Below are 20,137 nucleotides of genomic sequence, written 5' to 3'. Positions count from 1 at the left end.
ACATGACAATTTTTAAAATATTATTATTAAATTAAATGTTTAATTTTATGAGCTATTTCCTAACTAATTTTTTTAATAAAATATGTTATGCATTTCAATTTGAAATGCGCAGTTGAAGCCTGATTGTTGAAACTTCAAAGTGGGCTGGATTGAATTAGAAGAACTTTTGGGACTACTTCCCTAAAAAACAATCATACTGAAGCCCCAAAACCCTACGCCTCACAGCAGGGCTGGGCCGCACAATACTAATCTATATCTGTTATAGGCCTGTATTAAAACCCTGGCTATTTTTAGGATTTGGGTTGGGATGAACGAAGGCTGGGGAGTCATTTTCAGGGTGTAGATTACCTAAGGGATGGGGCTCATCGAATTTTTTCGATTACCTAATTTAATTAAATTTTAATAAAATAAATTTAAATTTAAAATTTAATATTTATGACGAGTTTGAATTTTATACATTGAATATTTATTATTTAAATTTATTTAAATAAATATAAAATATATATTTTTTATGATAATATTTATAAATTTTTATATATTTTATTTTATATAAAATAAAATTGAAATATTTTATGAAATTATTAATTTTTTAAAATATAAATTATTAATAAAAATTATTTTTATATAAATTTTTAATTAAAATATATAAAATTAAATAAATTCAACTATTTATCGGATAATAATAATCGAGTGAAATGCATTTCAGATAATTAATAATAAATTTTAATCGGATTTGAGACGGATTCAATTTTTGAAAATATTAATCGGATTAGGATTCGAATCATAAAATTTTCGTGGGTATTCTATCCGTTGCCATCTCTAGAATCTCTGAGACTTTTTATGAAAAATAAAAATAAAAATAAAAATTGCATGACTTTATAGCTCATAATCTCTCTTAAAACTACAAAGCTGTATTGTTACATAAATAGCTTAGCTTAATTAGCTTTTCCATTTTTTTCATGACTGTAAATAGAAAATGTTGAAATCTTGAGCATTTTTTATAGAAAAAATATTAATTAATATGAATTCAACAATAATTTAAATTAAAAATAAATTATTAATATATTATATTAAGTCAGGCTTGGTGGGCTTGGAGCAGCACGTGAAGGCCAATTTGAAGAAACCATACTGTAATACTGATACTGACATAAAGGAACCAAAAATTGAAATTCGGAGACAGCCACACCACACGAAACGAAACGAAGAGGATAAGCAAACCAACAACCGTAAAGTAACCTCTCTTGAAAAAACACTCCACCTTTCTACCGTTTGTCTCCGCTCTCTCTGCAAAATTTTATTATGGCAACGCACTTTCCTACCCTGCCGATTCTTGACCATCTAGCCGATTTCGCCTGAATGGAGACACGGAGGCTTGCCATCCTCTGCTCCCATCTCCGCCCCATACCTCCTCGTGCCACCCCTTTTTCCCCTTTTAACTGCCTTTCTGACGACAAGGGGATTCTGCAAAACGACTGCGTTTTCTGCAAGATTATTCTCGGGGACTCCCCGGCTTTTAAGGTATTTGCCGCTTTCCATTGTTCACAACTCTCGGAATTTGGTAATTAAGTTGCTTTCAATTTTCTATATTTCTAAACATTTTAGGAATTCTTTGATTTTGGGAAAATCTTCAACATGTTCATACTATTATCTGATCTTGCAGCTTTATGAAGATGATACGTGCCTGTGTATTTTGGATACAAATCCGCTGAGTTATGGGTAAGGTATCATTTATCCAAAGCACAATCGTAATTTGCTACTTTAGCACTTTTTTTTTTTTTTAAAAAAAAAAGAACAATTATTTATAGATTCTCTGGTATGGTGATGCAGTGCAGTGTCAGCTACTTTAAGTGCAATTGTTAGAAGTCCTACTTGCTCTCTTGAATGAATTCTTATGGTCATGCTGGTTTAATGTTACTTGAAGAATGCTACATATTGTCTGAAATTAACCATTGAAAGGGAATGAGAAGAACCATTAACGGAATGCATTTACCTTGTTTAATTGAGTTCTACTGAACAAAACATTTACCCAAAATTTCCCTTCTCTACTTCAGCTGAGAGAAGTTTTACCAATTTGCTAATTTTTTTCCTCCCTCAAGAGGATGTATTCCTTGTTCTGTGCTGACTACATGAGGGATTGTGATTGACTGATTGTAACAATATGCAAAGTTCAAACTTTAATGTGATTACTTTCTAAATATTAAAGTAAACAGTTCAGAGCACGCGTCAATTATCTTTTGCATTTTTTCGTTTACTGGTAAATCTTTATCTGTCTCCTACTCATTTGAATTCAAACCCTGTTTGTTTTGTAGGCACTCTCTTATTATCCCAAAGTCTCATTTTTCTTCCTTGGAAGCCACTCCTCCATCTGTAAGTTAATTTCCCCCTCATTTGGTGCAATTATTTGTGGGTCCTTCATGAACTCACAGTATTTTAATGTGTATTTGTTGCAAATTTTGTTGTTATTGGATTAATTGCCTCACAAAATCCTGTTAATTTTAGTTTGCGCTTGGTCAGATTTCTTCACAAAGTATTGTTCTCGTTTATGTCTTACAATCAATTGTAATTGTGTAACTTGTGTTTTGGTTGCTTGTCTTGGCTCGCAATACTCCTTTATTGTACTCAGTAAAACCAAAATTGAGGTGACTGCTTGAGTACTTAGATATCTTTTTTGAGGTTTCACTCTCTTTTACTGCATCTAAAGTGTAGTGTAGAATAAAAACATATTTTTCATTCCCATTAGAAGCATAAAAACCCAAAGGTCTTCTGTAAATGACTTTAAAGAATAGATATTTCATCCTCATTAGACTGCTCTATCTGATGTTGGATGAAAACACCAGAGCAAACATTTTCTCATAGTGACTTGATATCATGTATAATGTATTCAATAGTATATTGCATATTTTATTGTTTGTTCAGGCCTGCAAGTGGGCTAGCACACATTTGTTAGATATGAATACTGTTGGATATTCTATGTTTAGAAAAAAAGAGAATAATTTGGATTAGGAGGCCTAAATTCTTAAAATGTGTAATTACTGAAAAGGAAAATTGAAAAATTTATAAATGCGGTATAGTTTGATCTTTTCACTTGTTATATTCTTTTTTGTCCTGTTCCATTCCATCCAAAATGTTAGGACTGCACTCCTTATTGTGTGACCAAAATGTTAAGATCATTGTTCAAAACTTCAACTCTGGATATGTTACCAAGTATCTCAAAATTTGATTTTGAATGAGTCCCCTGAATGGGATATATTCTGTATCCAACACTCGTCCGTGAGTCCATGTAGCACAGGAATAAAGCTATCCAAATACTCAGACTGTTCCCTGAGTATTTATATAAAATAAATAAATCCTTGCCATGTGTCTTCTAAGGAATTGGGTTTGCAGGTGGTTGCAGCTATGTGTTCAAAGGTACCTTTTATTGGCAACGCAATCATGAAAGCCACTGATTCCAGTATGTGTTTAACATTCTCTATTGCTGTTATGATTAACATATTTCTTCCCTGCCATTCCTGGTTGCCATTCCATTTGTTTGGTATATGATATGTCCAAGTTGATTCTAAGCTTTTGGAATCATGAAAAATTGGCTTTTTTAACTGACATGATGCAGCCACTGGTCAGGTTGGACCCAGTTATGCATTGACAAAACAAGCTACACACCCTTACTTTGATCCTGCAGCTTGGTTATAAAGCAGGGTATAATCTCTCTCCTACAGAGATTGTCTGATTTCTTAGGCCACCAATTCTTTGTATGCCCTTGTCCAAAGGGAAAGATGAATCGCTGATTGAAGCCATAGCCTCTAACTTGCACTCTTTGGTGATAAAATTTTTATAAAAAGGCATTAATTGTTGAAAATGACTTGTCTATTGTGGAGTCATGTGACATGTTTGCATTACCTTGTTATGTCCACGTTAGATTATCAAACATCCAAATAAGGCCTCGTAGAAGAGATAGTTATCACTCAAACAATAAACATAAAGTTAGGGATGTTAGGGGTGTGCAATAGTTTGGTTTGATTCTGAACCAAAAAGACTGAATTACAGAAATCATATAAAATGAAAACCGAACCAAACTAAAATGATAGTTAGTTTGGTTTGTCGATTTTGTACATAACGCCAAACATTGTGTTTTCGCCCAAACAATGCCGTTTCCTCACTTTCCCTACCCAGTGCCCGGTGACTAATACCAACTCGGGCCTAGCAGCATGAAATTGTATCAACACTGCATTCGTAGAATAGAGTACAAGAGTCGAAGAAACAAACAAACAGCAAAAGAAAGGAACCCAACACCAATAAAAGGAATTGTATCTCAATATTAAAATTGCATCTCAATATTTTATCTCAACAAAATCACCAACAAAATTACAAAGTGGAAATTATTATTGAGTCCTTGTATTTTAACGAAACTAACTATTTGATCTCCATATTTTGAAAATTACCCTATTAGTCCCTATATTTTGCATCCGTTAAATTATTTAGTTTCTCCGTTAAATTTTTCATTAGTCAATACTAGTCAAACTACTATTTAGTCCCTCTATTTTAAGAAAACTAATTAGTTGATCCTTGTATTTTGAAAAATATTACTACTTAATTCCTCTATTTCACTAAAATAGAGGGACTAACTAGTGTGTTTTTCTAAATATAGGAACTAACTAATTAATTTCACAAAAATAAAGGGATTAAATAGTAGTTTGATTAGCATTGACTAAGGAAAAATTAACGAAGGACTAAACAGTTTAACGGAAGTAAAATATAGGGACTAAAAGATATATTTTTCAAAATACAGGATCAAGTAATTAGTTTCGTTAAAATACAAGGACGAAATAATAATTTTCCTAATTACAAAATCACCACTTTGACCTTATTGGCATGAAATGAAACACCACCTTGCAGCAGATCTGGTCCACGTCAGGAACGGGAAGGCGAAGTTCGTACACATGATTGGTTGTCGTTGCAGACAACCCCAACCTAGTTGCAGGTGGAGTCAGACGCATTCCATTAGAAGCTTGCAACTGCAAAAAAGGAGTTGGAGTTGCAATCATTGAGGGTGTGGGGATTGGAAGGAAGCAGTAGCACACTAGCATTAGTGAGAGTAAGTGAACAAGGAAGAGGGCAAGTTGGAATTGCAATCAGTTGAGTAAGGGAACTGGGGAAGGGAAAATGGAAATATCACAACTGAAAATTAGGTATAGGGATTTATTGAGGTGGGTTGGGTCATTGGGTATACAATTGATAGTGGCTTGGGTAGCTGTCAGTTGGACTTGGGCCTTGGCTTGAGGGTTGAAATGTTGGCTGGGGAAAGGTAATTGGTAGAGTAGTAAAATTTCAGTTAGGTTATTTCAATTTTTAACCCTAATAACCTTTTTTTTTAAATATAACCGAAACCAAATCGAAATATCAAAAAATTGAATTGAATTGGTTTGGTTCAGTTTCATTTAAACCTAATTAGAAACTTATTCGCAGTTAAAACGTGGGGCTAAATTTGACAGAGTTTTATATTTTTAACATAATTTGCCTACTAGGATAATATCTTAGGATTAATTTTTATTTTATTCATAACATTTATATAACTTTATAACTTGCTTGTGTTACTCATTTCTTGTTTTTGGCAAATGGAATCTATTTTTTGAGCCATTCAAGCAAAATTTCAAGCACACCTGGTAAACTGCAGTATCATTTGACCTTATTTGCAGATTCTTTCAATTTATTGGTTAATAATGGTGCAGCTGCAGGCCAAGTAATATTTCACGTAAGTTGTTTTGAACTTCTGTTTCAATGTGAAAAAAGTTATTTTAATGGTAAATGCACAAATTTTGTGTTCTTTAATTTCATCTGAATCAGAATTAGACTGCCTTTGTTATTTGTCTAGGAAACAGATTTGCTTTTTCCCTTGTTAGCAAGATAACTTCAATTATTTACAGCAAAGTAAAATGAACATTTGTGCTAATTTTGCCTCATAACATGGGAATTTCAGACACACATCCATATAATACCTCGTAAGGCACGTGATTGCTTATGGACCACCGAGGTATGCATCGCTAGCTTTATGTGTTTTCCTATTGCAACAAAAAAGACAATATTCTACTGGGAAAAAGTATATAATTTGTTGAAGTTCTACAGAGTTTACGGAGGAGACCCTTAAATTTCGACCATAGAGCTTCTCAACTCGTTAATTGTGTTCGAGAACAGTTATCAAACAATTCTGAAGATGGGAAGGATCAAGAATCTAGTCTCTCTTGAAATTAGAAGGACTATGAATCTTTTCTGCAGTATTTTAAGTATACAACGTGAGCCTGTAACATATGTGTATAGTCCCATTCATTTGAGTAGGCACCTTGCACTTGCAATGGTTTGCTGTACTCTTTAAATGGGAAGGAATTTGATTTAGTACCCAAAAGTACTTTTATTTAAAAAAAATTAGAAGAAAAAACTTCTATGGACATTTCATCCATAGAGATACAGAAGCGTGAGCAATGTTCGGCATTTTAGCTGCACTCAAGACAATAAGTATTTTATATTGGAAAAACAGATGCCCTTTGTTATAATCTCTCTCTCTCTCTCTCTCTCTTTCTCTCTTAAAATCTCATTATTATTAAGATTTCGATTGTTTCTTAGAAAATAACTCATATATAAAAATATATTTTTAAATATTATTTAATTACGATATATATTTATGTTATGTATATTTGAATATTTTTACGTTTCAATAAGATTATCTAAGTATGAAAAATGGATTAGTTTAACTATTAAATTTATAATCGAGGTACTCGTTGAAATTTAATTATTACTGTTCTTTTTTAAAATTTTCAATCCCCAAGCTCAAAGGCATGGCAATCAAAATTTTTAATTTGATTTGATTAATTTAGATCGGATTGATTTACGGTCTTTTGTCAATTCTAACGTGCGACATATATAATGATGATTTAGCTATTGTATTAGAAATTAAATTGATTGAATATTTTCTCTCAAGAAAAGTAATTGAATATTTATCTGCACGTTTTAATTTATTAATGTTAAATTATGAAAAAAAATTTAACAAGAACTAAACGAAACAAGTGATTGAATATTTATTTTAGGATAAATTTTACAGAGGTCTCTCAATTTAGGAATATATAAATTTGTAATTTAAAATTTTCATATTTTTTATTTAATTAAAATAAACTTTTTAGGACTTCCAGTAAATATGACACTTATTACATTAAAAAAAATATATTTTTTTTCTCTTAATTTGATACTTATAAAAAATATTATTTAATTAAATAAAGTTAAATAATTTTATCCTTAAACTATTAGCTTTATGTTCAAATATATTATTTTTAAATTTTTATCTTAATTAATCCACAAGTTTAAATATGTTCTATCTTTTTAAAAAAATAAAATAATAATTGTCAAGACTTGATCCCATGGGCCGAATCGACATTACGACTTTTGGGGAGCTCAACTCACCCTCTTAATACTCAACACAACAATTTAATTAAATGGGAGTTTAACTCCCTCATCCAAGACAAAATTCTATATATCCATACACGTATAAATATTATGTTTACAATTTAAAAAATAAATAAACTATTGTAGTCCTAAACCAATTAAAATACTATATAATATTGATATTTGTTGCTAATAGACCTGCGAAGAAGGAAGCAAATTAATTACAAAATGAATTCTTCTGCATCCTGAAAAAAAATGGAGTGAGCATTCGACTCATAGAGTAAGATATTGATTTCAAATATAATTTCTATAACTATCTAAAGCTAATACATTCCTAATGATGAAATTCAGTATATATTAACACATTCAATCAAGTTTAAATAATATTCACACAAAAAATAATTTGAAACACTCATACATCTATGTGTCACATCAATCAATATATATATATATATATATATATATATATATATGGGAGTTGATTCCCTACACAACTCTCTTAACTCTAACATCTGCCAGCAAGATCAACTCGAGGTGGACTTGCTCTTAATAATCCAAATGCGAGGGTCAGCGATATCAACTTAAAGCCGTACTCAATTCGACTTATCACAAAAAGGACCGGGCCCCAAGTGAGGCTAGCTCAAGTCAATCTGTCGTCGTCCCAAGCGAGACTAGTTTAGGACCCATTTTTCTCTCTCTAATAAAAACCACAGCTACCACCGCCGATCACCGCAGGTCCTTGGCTTGCCAGTGTCGCCTAAGGTCCTTGGTCATTCACTGGTCAGTCATCGTCCATGTGGGTTGTCACACCTTACCCCTCCGTAAGATGTGGTATGATCCCGTAGTATACCTAATAAGTTACTGAACTTTACCTACAAATAATCTATTAAATATACTACAAGAGATTTTGATAAAACAAATTCATTTTTAAGTTAGGCGTGATGATAAAAATTTAAATTCAGTGTTGTCAATTCAGGTATGTTTCATAAAATTTATTTAGAATTAATTGGACATTTTTAAAATTCTGCGGAAAATCTGCGTAATAACGACTGAAAATACCATTAAACAGTTATTCTAACCTGTGAAAATCAATTCATAAAAATATGTCTTCCACAATTCAACATGATTAAACTCAATCAAACATCAAATCATCTCATTTCATTTTTAGCAAATTCCATTATAAAGGAAATATTTCCCTTTTACAAGACTCAAAAAGAAATTTAAATGTTTACATTCATTGAAGTAATAAAATTAACAATTACAAAGATTTTCAACTATTAAACTCTAAAAAAAATAATATTACAATAATTTACATTTGATTAAAGTCCCAAAATAATATTACAACTGTTTCTGTACAACTACTTGAATGTAATTACATATATATAATTACATGAGTACATCAAAACTTAATATACAAAGGCATACCTATGCTATACACGTAGACAACTTCAATTCACAGCTTCAAGTGTCCTCACTCAGCTGCTATATCTTCTCTTTCACCTGCGATAGCATACAAAACTATTGCTGAGCGGTGAACTCAGTGGTGCATAACTAATAAATTAAAACTCAATATAAAGCATAATTTATCAGAACATATCAAATCACATTTTATTGATCCATAAAAATAATCCAATATTCATCAATCGAAACAAATCCTTTATTTTAATCACTTATATTTAAATCCTCCTATTTTTAGGAAATCATCATAATAAATTACAATCATTGACAAAACATTTATCATATAATCACAGTTTAAGGGTGTTGCCAATAATTCTCACAGTTGGACCCATGACACAAAATTTCACGATCAATGTCGCGTTGTACACCACAACAAAGTAAACTCCTCCCAATAACCGAGGCTAAAGGGAGGCACCAAAGGCTAGCTAGCTAATGAGTACTCATCCGAATCAACCTCAACTGGCAAGCCAAAGAGGGAAAACTCAACCCCAACAAGTGGAGAAGATATCTCACTAGACAAGCTAATGAGAAACACAAAGCATATTGTAATGTCAACTGTGGTTTCAAAACATTTTTATAAATCAGCAAACATAATTAAACTTGCAAATTCATGCATATGGTTGGCAACATATCAAGTTCACAAAAGCACTTCAAAATAAATTCAAATACCAGCCCACCCCCTTGCTACAATAAAACTAAGGGCTAACATCCGTCTTTCCATAATATAAAGTCATTTCATAATTCACAATTTTAAAACAATGTAAATAATTCTTTGGATGCATAGGAAAAATCATATTTGGTTCATACAATTTCATTCAACAATTTAAAATTTTCAATGCATTAAAAATTGTAATTATTCATACAAACTTATCCAAATCAACTTCAAAGTGAAAAACAATTAAAGAGAGTTAGTTGTGCACAAACCTCCTTTACTTGTCTTGACTTAACCCAATCCATCTCCTTCCTTAGAAGGCTCATTTTCAATTGAAATACATAATTAAAGTGTCTCAATACTCATCCTAGATGTTTTCAATAACTAATCCAATAATTGCGCTATACATACTTGAATTATTTATGAAGTTTCCTAAGGTTTGAGTTTTTTGTATTTGATATTATTGCAGTTAACATTCACTCAAAATGTTGACTTTTTCATAATTAATAGGTGTAACATTTCTAAACACATAGCCATACCATATTTTGGATCACAAATTTGTTAGCATTGGTTGCCAATTGTAATTCAAAGCTTATTTAGGAGAAATTACAAAATTTCAGATTTTATCTCTAAGGTTTACTGTTCTATTGGACCAATCTACAGTGAAAAATTGGCCAAACTTTCTTCATCAAAGTTGTTCCTTATTGTCTCTACTGTAATTTTCTTTTTGAATTACTCCATTTGGAGTTTTGTAGCTCAAGTTATGGCATTTTTACCATAATTGGCCAGATTGATCAAATCCCAAAATTCTGGACAAATTAGGGTTATGGTAGCTTTTGTGACGTAAATTTGGTTAGCAATTTGAATAGGTTATGGTCAGAATTTGAGTTTGTGTTCTTCATAAAAGTTGTTCTACTATGTCTAAGCTTTCTATGGGTTTAAGAATCAGGTCATTTGGACCTCTCTACACAAAGTTATGATCATTTAAACATGTACTGTTCATTTAGTCAATTCTGCCCAGAATCAGGGCACCAATTCTGGATTCAATCAAATTTGAGACCAACTTATGGTCAGTTTTTGGGCAAGCTTTCTACATAAAAAATGTGACATTATGACCCTAGTTTCATTTCCAATTGGCCTCACACCAATTGGAGTCATACTATTCAACTTATAACCTCTTAAATAGACAGAGGTCAGGCTGTCCAGAATTCAACAACACCACACCACAAACTTTCTCAATTCCATTCATCCATCCCTAATGCAAAACACACTAATTGACTAAACTTGAGCATCACAAATATCAATTGGTAAAAAATTCTCAAAACTCCCAATTTTCAACCAAAACCCTAATTCTTGTCTTCCTAATTTCATACACCTATACAATTCCCATGCCAATCATCACCAAATTCATGTTCATGGTCTCATTTAAGCTAAATTACATGTTCCATTAACTTAAAACAATTCAAAACCCTAATATGTCATGGCTGGCCAAAAATTCATCTCTCTCTAACATGCATAATTTTTCAATTTTTCCAAGTAATTTTTGCTTATTTAACTTCAATTCAACCAATATACAAGAGGAAAAGTTTGGAATCACTTACCTCTAATGGAGCTTTTCTTCACTTCTTAAACTCTTAAAAATTTTCCTTTCTTTCACTTTCAATCTTCAACCCAAGGTGTAGTTTCAAGAATTAATATTGAAAATTATGGGAATTATGAAGTAAAATTAGGGTTTGTAAGCTTAGTTTTACTCATCCATGAAGGTTTTGAGAGAGAGATGGAGAGAGAGAGAGAGAGAGGGGCAGCCACAAGAAAGGAAGAAGATCAAATTTTGTTTTTTTTTTTTTCAATTTGTGTTTATCCCATTATATACTTATCCAAATAATTAATTAAATTAAATTAAAATTCTTTATTGTGTTATGCTTACATAATGATGATGTTATAATTCACTTTATTTAAATTTTTTTTCTTTTCCTTTTTCTTTTCCTTTCATACACCTGTCCATATATTTAATTATTTTTCATAATTTTAATTTCCTACATTTTAATGGATATTTAGGGCAAGAGTCACCTCTAAGGGTGAATTGACCATTTTGCCTTAATCGGTTTGAGTAATTTTTCTAATAGCACTAGGTGGGAGGGCGGGAAGGGGGGTGGTGGTGGTTGCTGGAGCTTTCATTTTTTTTTTTTATGCAAATTGCGTCCTGCATGGCCACCTTTCTCTTTTTTTTTTTAATTATTATTATTATTATTATTTTACACTATCAAAACTAATAAAATAATTTAATAACATTTAATTAAATTTCTTTATAATTTAACTAATTAATAATTTAAGTACCACTACTAAATTTTTAAATTATCTCATTTAACTAAAATAATCAATATATTAAAATGTTTATGTTTGAATGCTATATAAAATATTTAAAATTTAGAATAGAGTTTAGATATAAATGATAACAATAATGTACTCACACTCATACTCTTAGAACCATGCTTAATTGATATAGAATTTTCAATAATATTAATAATATAGAATTTTCAAATTAATGATAATATAAATCTAAGTACAAACAAAAGCAGGATAATACCAATATTTTAATATCTAATATAATATTAAACTTTAAAACTAATCATTTAAATTTAAAATTGAAACTTTAAAATAATTTTACAAAATATGTTTAAAATAAATAAAATATCATTAAAATAATTATTTTATAATTTATTTAAATTTTATAATTTTTCAGGGCATTATAATCTCCCCACCTTAAGAACATTTGTCCTTGAATGTTCAAACAACCAACTTTGGTGTTTAATTTACTTCCACCCTGTATTGATTTGTGTTCTTATGACCCGCCTTCATTCCTCTATCTCATCACTCTTTGCTCTCTAAGAATGTGACCTGCATTCCTTGCCATGTTATTGTAACTTGTCCTATATATTCCTTAGTGTGCCCCTTACATGCTCAATCTTTCTTGTTCTCAATTTTGTAATCAACACTTTGTGACCTTTCTATTGTCCCCTAGGTATCATTTGCTCTTTTTTTCTTATTACTATTAATACCTTTTTGATCCACTGTACTTCCTCCTTATCTTTTGTCTTGAGTTTTGAGCCTATAGTATTAACAGTGCTTATGCCCATCTTGTCTATCCTCAAACTTCTGCTTTTTCACCCTTAAACCTCTTCCTTCAAAGATAACCATCCCATCATTATAAACTTTAACCTTCTTCAAATCTCTTATTCCTTACTGAATTGCTAACTCCATTACCTTTGGAATTATAACTCTATGATTGGCTCCTACAAGTACATCGTTTACCTAGCGTTATATTAAAGCACTAGCCTACCACTCATTTTTTGGAACTTGGGCAATTCACCATGGATGATCCTTTTGGTATCTCCTTCCTAACATGATCACCAAAATATTATTGTTCCCTACTATCCTTTGTATGGACTTATTCTTTATAGTTAGATAGGTATCCTTGAACCTATAAGTTCCCCTGAATTAACAGGGCAATGGTGAACATGTGTTCTGTAATGATCCCTGACAAGATACCTTATGCATTCCTCTTCCTTGATATAGCCACATCTCTTGATCCTCCTTCATTCTTGACGTTACGTATGCACTAATCATCATTTTCGCCTCAAGAGATTGGGTACGTAGTAGTGCCCCCTCAAATTCTCAATTAATTGGGTTGCCTTTTTAATGTAATCTCTTAGAATCGAAACATGAGCTAATTTGGAAAGAAGGATAAATCTTCTCCTACAATTTATAGTACACCATTGTTTGATAAACAATGTTTAGGCCATACCCCTTAGTCTTCCTTTTCAATTTTATCATTTCTTTGCAATTATTGTGCTTTATTATAAGATATCAGCTGTTGGAATTTACAATCTCTTTTTATTCTCCATTTATCCTCCATACTTATTATTATTTGTCTAATGCTCCTTATACTTGGTTATATTCTAGAAGATATAGCACTAATAGATTCTTTCAGATCTACTCTAATTTTACCAAAAATCACTCTTCTAATCTATGTACTTCTTAATAACTTATAATTACATCTACACCTATCTTGTCTTATCCTGACCTTTACTAGCGTTCTCCTATATATTATCATATTATTATTCATGTTTTCTTACATAATTATCCTATTAGTCACACTGAAAATACCTGCCTAAACTTTAATTGCAGACTTTAGGTCTCACCATTTTGATTTCTAACATTAACCTTTATGCCATTATCCCTCATTCCTTTTCTCTCATCATGCATGTTTGAATGCATTAGGTTGACTTTTGTTCAACTTACTCTTTATTGACTTCGCTTATCTGTCTGATAAGACAATTCAAGTTACTATTACACACCCTTTAGCTATTACTTACTTTAGTTGCAAATCTTACCTAACTTTTCTCATACTATCAAGAGTCCAAAGGATTCTTATCCTTTTGCCCCTTATTCTACCTTAGGGATAAAAGATATACAAGGTCTAATCCAGATCCTACTCCAAGTTTAGGCTCTTAACACTGCATCAATTATGATCTGCTCTAAGTTCTACCTTGATAGGTCCTATACCATGACAACGTTCTCCCTAATACAATCCTTTTCTAAGCTCTTTATATTTACTTTTCTATTTATCTCATTTACCTTTCCTAGAACCACATTTTGCCTCCTCTGTATCCTGACTTTACTCTTCCTTATCTTATCCTAATCTAGGCTTTCTAGTTTATTCTTTAGCCAACTCCTTTTATCTTACTCAAATATGAACTTTGACTATTTTGTCCTTTAGCTCTATTCTCTTTCTTGACCTGATTGTCATGTTAAAAAATTATACCCTTTCACTGTCTCTAATAAGTCATCTACACCTTAATGTTACCCAGAATTGGTCCCCTGACCACTCTAGTTAGTATTTCTACCAACATTCATGTTATCTTTCCTGTTGCATTTGATTCAACTATTTTATCTTTCCTTTTTGCACTCCTTCTATATAAGTACATATTCTATGATCCATCTATGCTAACCTTTATCCTATCCTTTCCTTTACTTAAAGTATACTTTTGTTTTGTGCAATAAGAAGGTAAGGAGGAACTCAGGGAATAGTAGCTATGCATTCACTATGTGATCCTTGTTTCTGTCTTTTTTTTTTTTTCCCCACTTCCACTTAAAAGCCAAAACTTAAGATGTTAGGTATCCAAACTCATCATTTAATTCAAAGGCTTAATGTCCATCGTGATCTGATTACTTATGATTTCTATAGTGAAAGTTATACCTTCTATAGGGTACCCGAGCTAACAACCCTCTACCACACTCCACAATCTTATTTGGGACACTATTTTATAGGTTATTCTCAATAGTAGTAACCTTCTGTCTCTTCTAAAAGGATAAATCATACCCTACATCACACTTGACTGTAATAGAGGTACTGCATCTGCCACCTTGCCATAACCATGTTAGACTATTTGCTCTCTTTTCATACTGCAAACCCCTTAAAGCATCATTTCACAGACTATGAATATCATTCCTAGCATCTCGGTCACTTTTAGGGAAGCAAAGTCCTAGTCTGCGACTTGCTGCCACAACAAGAAGACACTATTTTTACTAAACTTTAGGCAAAACATCTATTGTAATGCCAAAACTATTCAAAACACCATATCAGAGACCAAATGGTCTCACTCTACAGGTGCTACCTTTACATTATGACTATATTAAAATCTCTAATCTTATGGTAACTCATAATATACTCAAGCTCATGTTAGGATAACCGAGTCATCGACTCAAGTTACCATCAAACTGAGACCTTTCGATATTATAGCTCAGGGGTTTTAGACCCTAACTAGGAGTTTCTAACTCCTTTGCAAATGTTTTGGCGTAATTGTATCAAAATAGAGGTTGTCTACAAACACCCTCATTATGGAGCATCACAGGGAAGCACACAGCTCTACACAATAATCTCATGTTGGTACTGTAATCTGCAGCTTACAGCACAAACATCGTGAACATTACATAGTTACTACAGTATGTCCTAACAGACTAGATTTTCCAATCTCTTATCTCTTTTAAACTCATTAATATCATAAACTTACTATGAGTGGGCTATCCACTGATGACTGCCAGTAGCGTTACCCTCACCCCTATCTAGGGCAACTATACTGCCATGACTCACCTTTATGTACTCATGTCTTGTTTTAGATAGGCACGCTACCTAGCCCCATACTGATAAAAACACAGAACTTCTTAAAGTATGTATTCCCATGGCAAACCTCAATATGTCTGCTAGGCCTAGTTTACATTACCATGTACTCCACGAAAATTGAAACACTAAACTAAAATGTTCTTATAATACCTAAGAAATAATGCAGAGTCTAGAAATAAGGAATTACAGAAGAAGACAAAACAGGATCCTATACTCCGTATATGACAACTCTAGGTACACATCTTTCTATGAATCTAGAGCCTAAGCTCTGATATCAACTATGTCACGACCCGATCCCACTGGCTGGATCGACACTAGGATTGGGTCAGCATAAGGCCCTCAAAACCCATAGTAAGTCTAACTAATCTAGCTCAACCATGAAGCCCATACTCTATGTCCCAATTTAAGAAACTAACCGGACAGAGTCCGGCCATAACCTAGACTATCCAATGGGGAGTTTTAGACTCACCTAACCTGTAATCACAAAATATATCCATTTGGGGAGCTCAGCTCACCCTCATAATACTCAACACAACAATTTAATTAAATGGAAGCTCAGCTCCCTCATTCAAGACAAATACCCATTCCATATATCCAGAGACGCATAAATATTAAGTTTACAATTTCAAAAATAAATAAACTATTGCAGTCCCAAACAAATTAAAATACTTTTAACACATGTGGAGTTCTAGATTTGCAATCAATATTATATAATACTGATATTTGCTGCTAATAGACCTGCGAGGAAGGAAATAGGTTAATCACAAAATGAATTCTCTTGTATCCTAGAAAAAAAAAAAGGGTGAACAGGAGTGAGCGTTCGACTCATAGAGTAAGATATTGATTTTAAATATAATTTTTATAACTATCTAGGGCTAATATATCCCTAAGAATGAAATGCAGCATATATCAATGCATTCAACTAAGTTCAAACAATATTTACGCAAAGAATAATTTGGACCACTCACACACTCATGTGTCACATCAATCAAATATATATATATATATATATATAAATGGAAGCTGATCTCCTATACAACTCTCTTAACTCTAACCTCTGCCAGTGAGATCAACTCGAGCCAGATTTTCTGTTAATAATCCAAATGTGGGGGTCAGCGAAATCAACTCAAAGCCGTACTCACCCTGACTTATCACAAAAAGGACTAAGCCCCAAGTGAGACTAGCTCAAGGCGATCTGCCCATCCTACCCATATCCAATACCATTACACTACACGCACGCCGACACACATACACACCTTCAAATTACCCTAAAGCGACATTCACAATAATTTCATCAAGTAAAATGAAACACAAGGCGCGTCTAATATTTAACTACATACATATATGTATAAGTGATACATGGGTATATCTTGATCATAAAATAATATTGAAATTATAAATAAAATCAATATCTACTCATAGTACACCGGAGACTATTATGGCTGCTGGGTGGAGAAAGATATCACCTAAATAATTATATTGTGAATTTATTAGTGCTAGCCCAAATCAAGAACTTAAAGAGGCAAAGACATCCTAATTTATTGTCACGACCCAACCTTAGAAAGCCAAGGCCCAAAGACTCACAGCCACTAGCCTTCCTAAACAGGGGGTAGGCCCTAACATTTAACCATTCCCCTATATCACCCTACCCCCCAATCCCAATAATTTTTAAATTCACCAGTTTTTGATTTTCTAATCAAAAACAATCTCAATATCAAACACACATATCTCCACATCCTCCAATATCATATAACAATATTCACACATCACTCCTCATCTACTCATCTCCATAACATAACATACTCCTCATATCATATCATCCAAAATATCAATTAATATAATAATAAGTCAAATACATAAAATAACAAAACAATAAAATTTATCATTAAAAATAATAACACAAAACAAAAAAAACAATACATGAAAATAAAAACAAAAAAAAAAATAAATAACAATAAAAAAAAAAAAAAAAAACAAAAAATAATCGACAGAGAGAAAAAAAAAAATAAAAGAGAAAAAAAAAATATCTAGAGAAAATAATAAAAAATACTTAAAATAAAAAATTTAAAGTAAAAAAAAAAAAACATCTATAAAAAAAAACAACATAAAAAACAAAAAATCATCATCATAAAACATAATTCAAATCATATCACAAATATAATAATCATAATATATATACATAATAATAAAAATAATCCTAATATAAATCATCAAATAAGAACTCTAAGATAAAGCTTAACAAAAAACTTCCAATAAAAAATCAAAGGGTCTGAACAGAAGAAGGATCCCCCCCCCAAAAAGGAATCCATGCCTACCATAATCCATGACCACCTATCCCATCATATATCCATCCCATCCATCACACACGCACACCACACACACAACACACAATACACTACCACCAACACATCGCAACACACAATTACAAAACATAAATAAATAAAACATCCATTGCACTTACATACATACATACATATATAACATATATAAATAATAATATACATATAATATATATAATTAAATATTATTTATATTATTAATATAAAAACAATTAATTAAAAACGAAAAAAAATATTTTAAAATTAAATATCAAAATAAATTAATTTATATTATAATTAAATTATAAAATAATATAAATTAATATAAGAAAAACAAAAAAAAAAAAAATACAAATCAATAAAACAAATAATAAAAAAGACTAAATCAAAACAAATCAGACCTAAAACAACACATTCAAAACACACTTCATATTCACAATTCAATCCATCACAATCCAATCAATCATCACATATCAATCATCCATCCCAATCAATCAATCAATCATCACAAACAATCAAATAAAATTTAAATTTTTATTTAAATCAAAAAAAAAAAAAAAAAAAAAAAAAAAAAAAAAAAAAACTAAAACTAAAAAAAAAAAAAAATTACAAAATTATTATATATTAAAAAAAATATTTTATTTTTTTAAATTTTTTTAATTTTTTTTTTATTTTTTTTATTTTTAGATTTTAAAAAAACTTTTAAATTTAAATTTCGTTTTTGGGGTTGGGATCTGCGACTGGGGGGGGGGTCGGAGGGTTGTGTGGTGGGGGGAAACCAAACCTCAATTTTTTTTTGATTTTTTTCCGGCAAGTGTTTTTTTCAGAAAAAATCAATTTACGCTGAAAATTGAATTGAGATATTAAAATAATATCAAAAAATCTTTCAACATCACGTTTAATTAAATTTTTTAAATTATTTTAAGCTCATTTAAATGAAAAAAAAAAAAAATGAAAAAAAAAAAAATGAAAAAAAAAAAAAAAAAAAAAAATAAAATAAAAAAAATTAAATCTCTTCTCTTGGCTCTGCTCTCGGTTTCGGGTTTTTTTTTTTTGGGTTAAAAAAAAAAAATAAAAAAAAAAAAAAAAAAAAAAAAAAAAAAAAAACAAAAAAAAAAAATTGATTGAATTGATGTCGATGTTGATGTCGATGATGTTAGTAGGAGTAGAAGAGTTTAGAGATAGTTTTAGACCGATTGGATTGGGGATCGCGGTCGATTTTTTTGGCCGGGGCGCGCGGCCGCGGCGCGCGCCGCTTTTTGTCGTCGTTTTTTGTGTTGGTGGTGGGTGTGGTGGTGGGGTGGGGGGGATGGTGGATGTGGGGGGGCGGGGGAGGGAGGCGGAGGGAGGAGGGAGGAGGGAGAGGGAGAGAGAGAGAGGAGAGGGAGAGAGAGGAGGGAGGGGGGGAGAAGAAAGAAAAAAAAAAAAAAAAAAAAGTTCGATCGACAAAGTCCGATCCGGTCCGTTCGATTCGCGGTTGATGATCATGATATAAAATTTTTTTTTTTTTTTACGCCTTTGGAAAAAGCGAGGTCAAAAAAAAAAAAATTTTAGAAAAAACAGAAAAATCAATATAAAGCAAACATATAACTTAACCCCACCTAAAACGCTCCATTTGGGACTTTTCACTCCATCAACATGAATTCACCCCATTTACAAATTTTATCTCATTGGGGACCTTTTTCAATGGATATCAACAAACAATAAATATAATAATCTCATCATCCTCATCAATAACCATATACTCAACATAAATAACTCAATATATCATCATAATGCTCATAATAATAATATACACATCCACATCACCACAATAAAATAAAAATTAAATAAATCCAAAAATTAAAATTATTAACATATAATAACATATTATAAAATAAATAAAAAAAAAATATTAATAATAAAAAATAACAAAAAAAAAAATATACAAAAAAAAAAAAAAAAAAAAATAAAATAAAAAAAATAAAATAAAAAAAAAAAATAAAAAGTAAAAAATTAAAAATCAATAAATGCTCAAAAAATAATCTCTATAAATATCTAAAACTATCCAACTAAAATAGTAAAAACTGCAAAACATAAATAATTTCACAAACAACACAT

General features: G+C 31.2%; 1 protein-coding gene across 1 annotated transcript; it reads left to right on the top strand.

The window, feature by feature from the left end:
• Positions 1-1,164: 1,164 nt before the first annotated feature.
• LOC110672248 (adenylylsulfatase HINT3) lies at positions 1,165-6,542 on the top strand. The gene is made up of 7 exons (XM_021834970.2): positions 1,165-1,518; positions 1,661-1,716; positions 2,310-2,367; positions 3,385-3,451; positions 5,691-5,746; positions 5,972-6,025; positions 6,118-6,542. The coding sequence occupies exons 1-7, from the start codon at positions 1,357-1,359 to the stop codon at positions 6,235-6,237; spliced, it is 573 nt and encodes a 190-aa protein (XP_021690662.1). The 5' UTR covers positions 1,165-1,356; the 3' UTR covers positions 6,238-6,542.
• The last annotated feature ends 13,595 nt before the right edge of the window (positions 6,543-20,137 follow it).

Source organism: Hevea brasiliensis, chromosome 7 (genome assembly GCF_030052815.1).
Source record: "Hevea brasiliensis isolate MT/VB/25A 57/8 chromosome 7, ASM3005281v1, whole genome shotgun sequence".
NCBI lineage: Eukaryota > Viridiplantae > Streptophyta > Magnoliopsida > Malpighiales > Euphorbiaceae > Hevea > Hevea brasiliensis.
The sequence above is the reverse complement of the archived record's forward strand: the minus strand, read 5'-3'. Positions and strand labels throughout refer to the sequence as shown.

Coding starts and splice junctions, on each gene's coding strand:
- LOC110672248 (XM_021834970.2), top strand. CDS start 1,357: ATGGAGACACGGAGGCTTGCCATCCTCTGCTCCCATCTCCGCCCCATA. Junction 1,519..1,660: donor GGGACTCCCCGGCTTTTAAG/GTATTTGCCGCT, acceptor CTGATCTTGCAG/CTTTATGAAGATGATACGTG. Junction 1,717..2,309: donor ACAAATCCGCTGAGTTATGG/GTAAGGTATCAT, acceptor TTTGTTTTGTAG/GCACTCTCTTATTATCCCAA.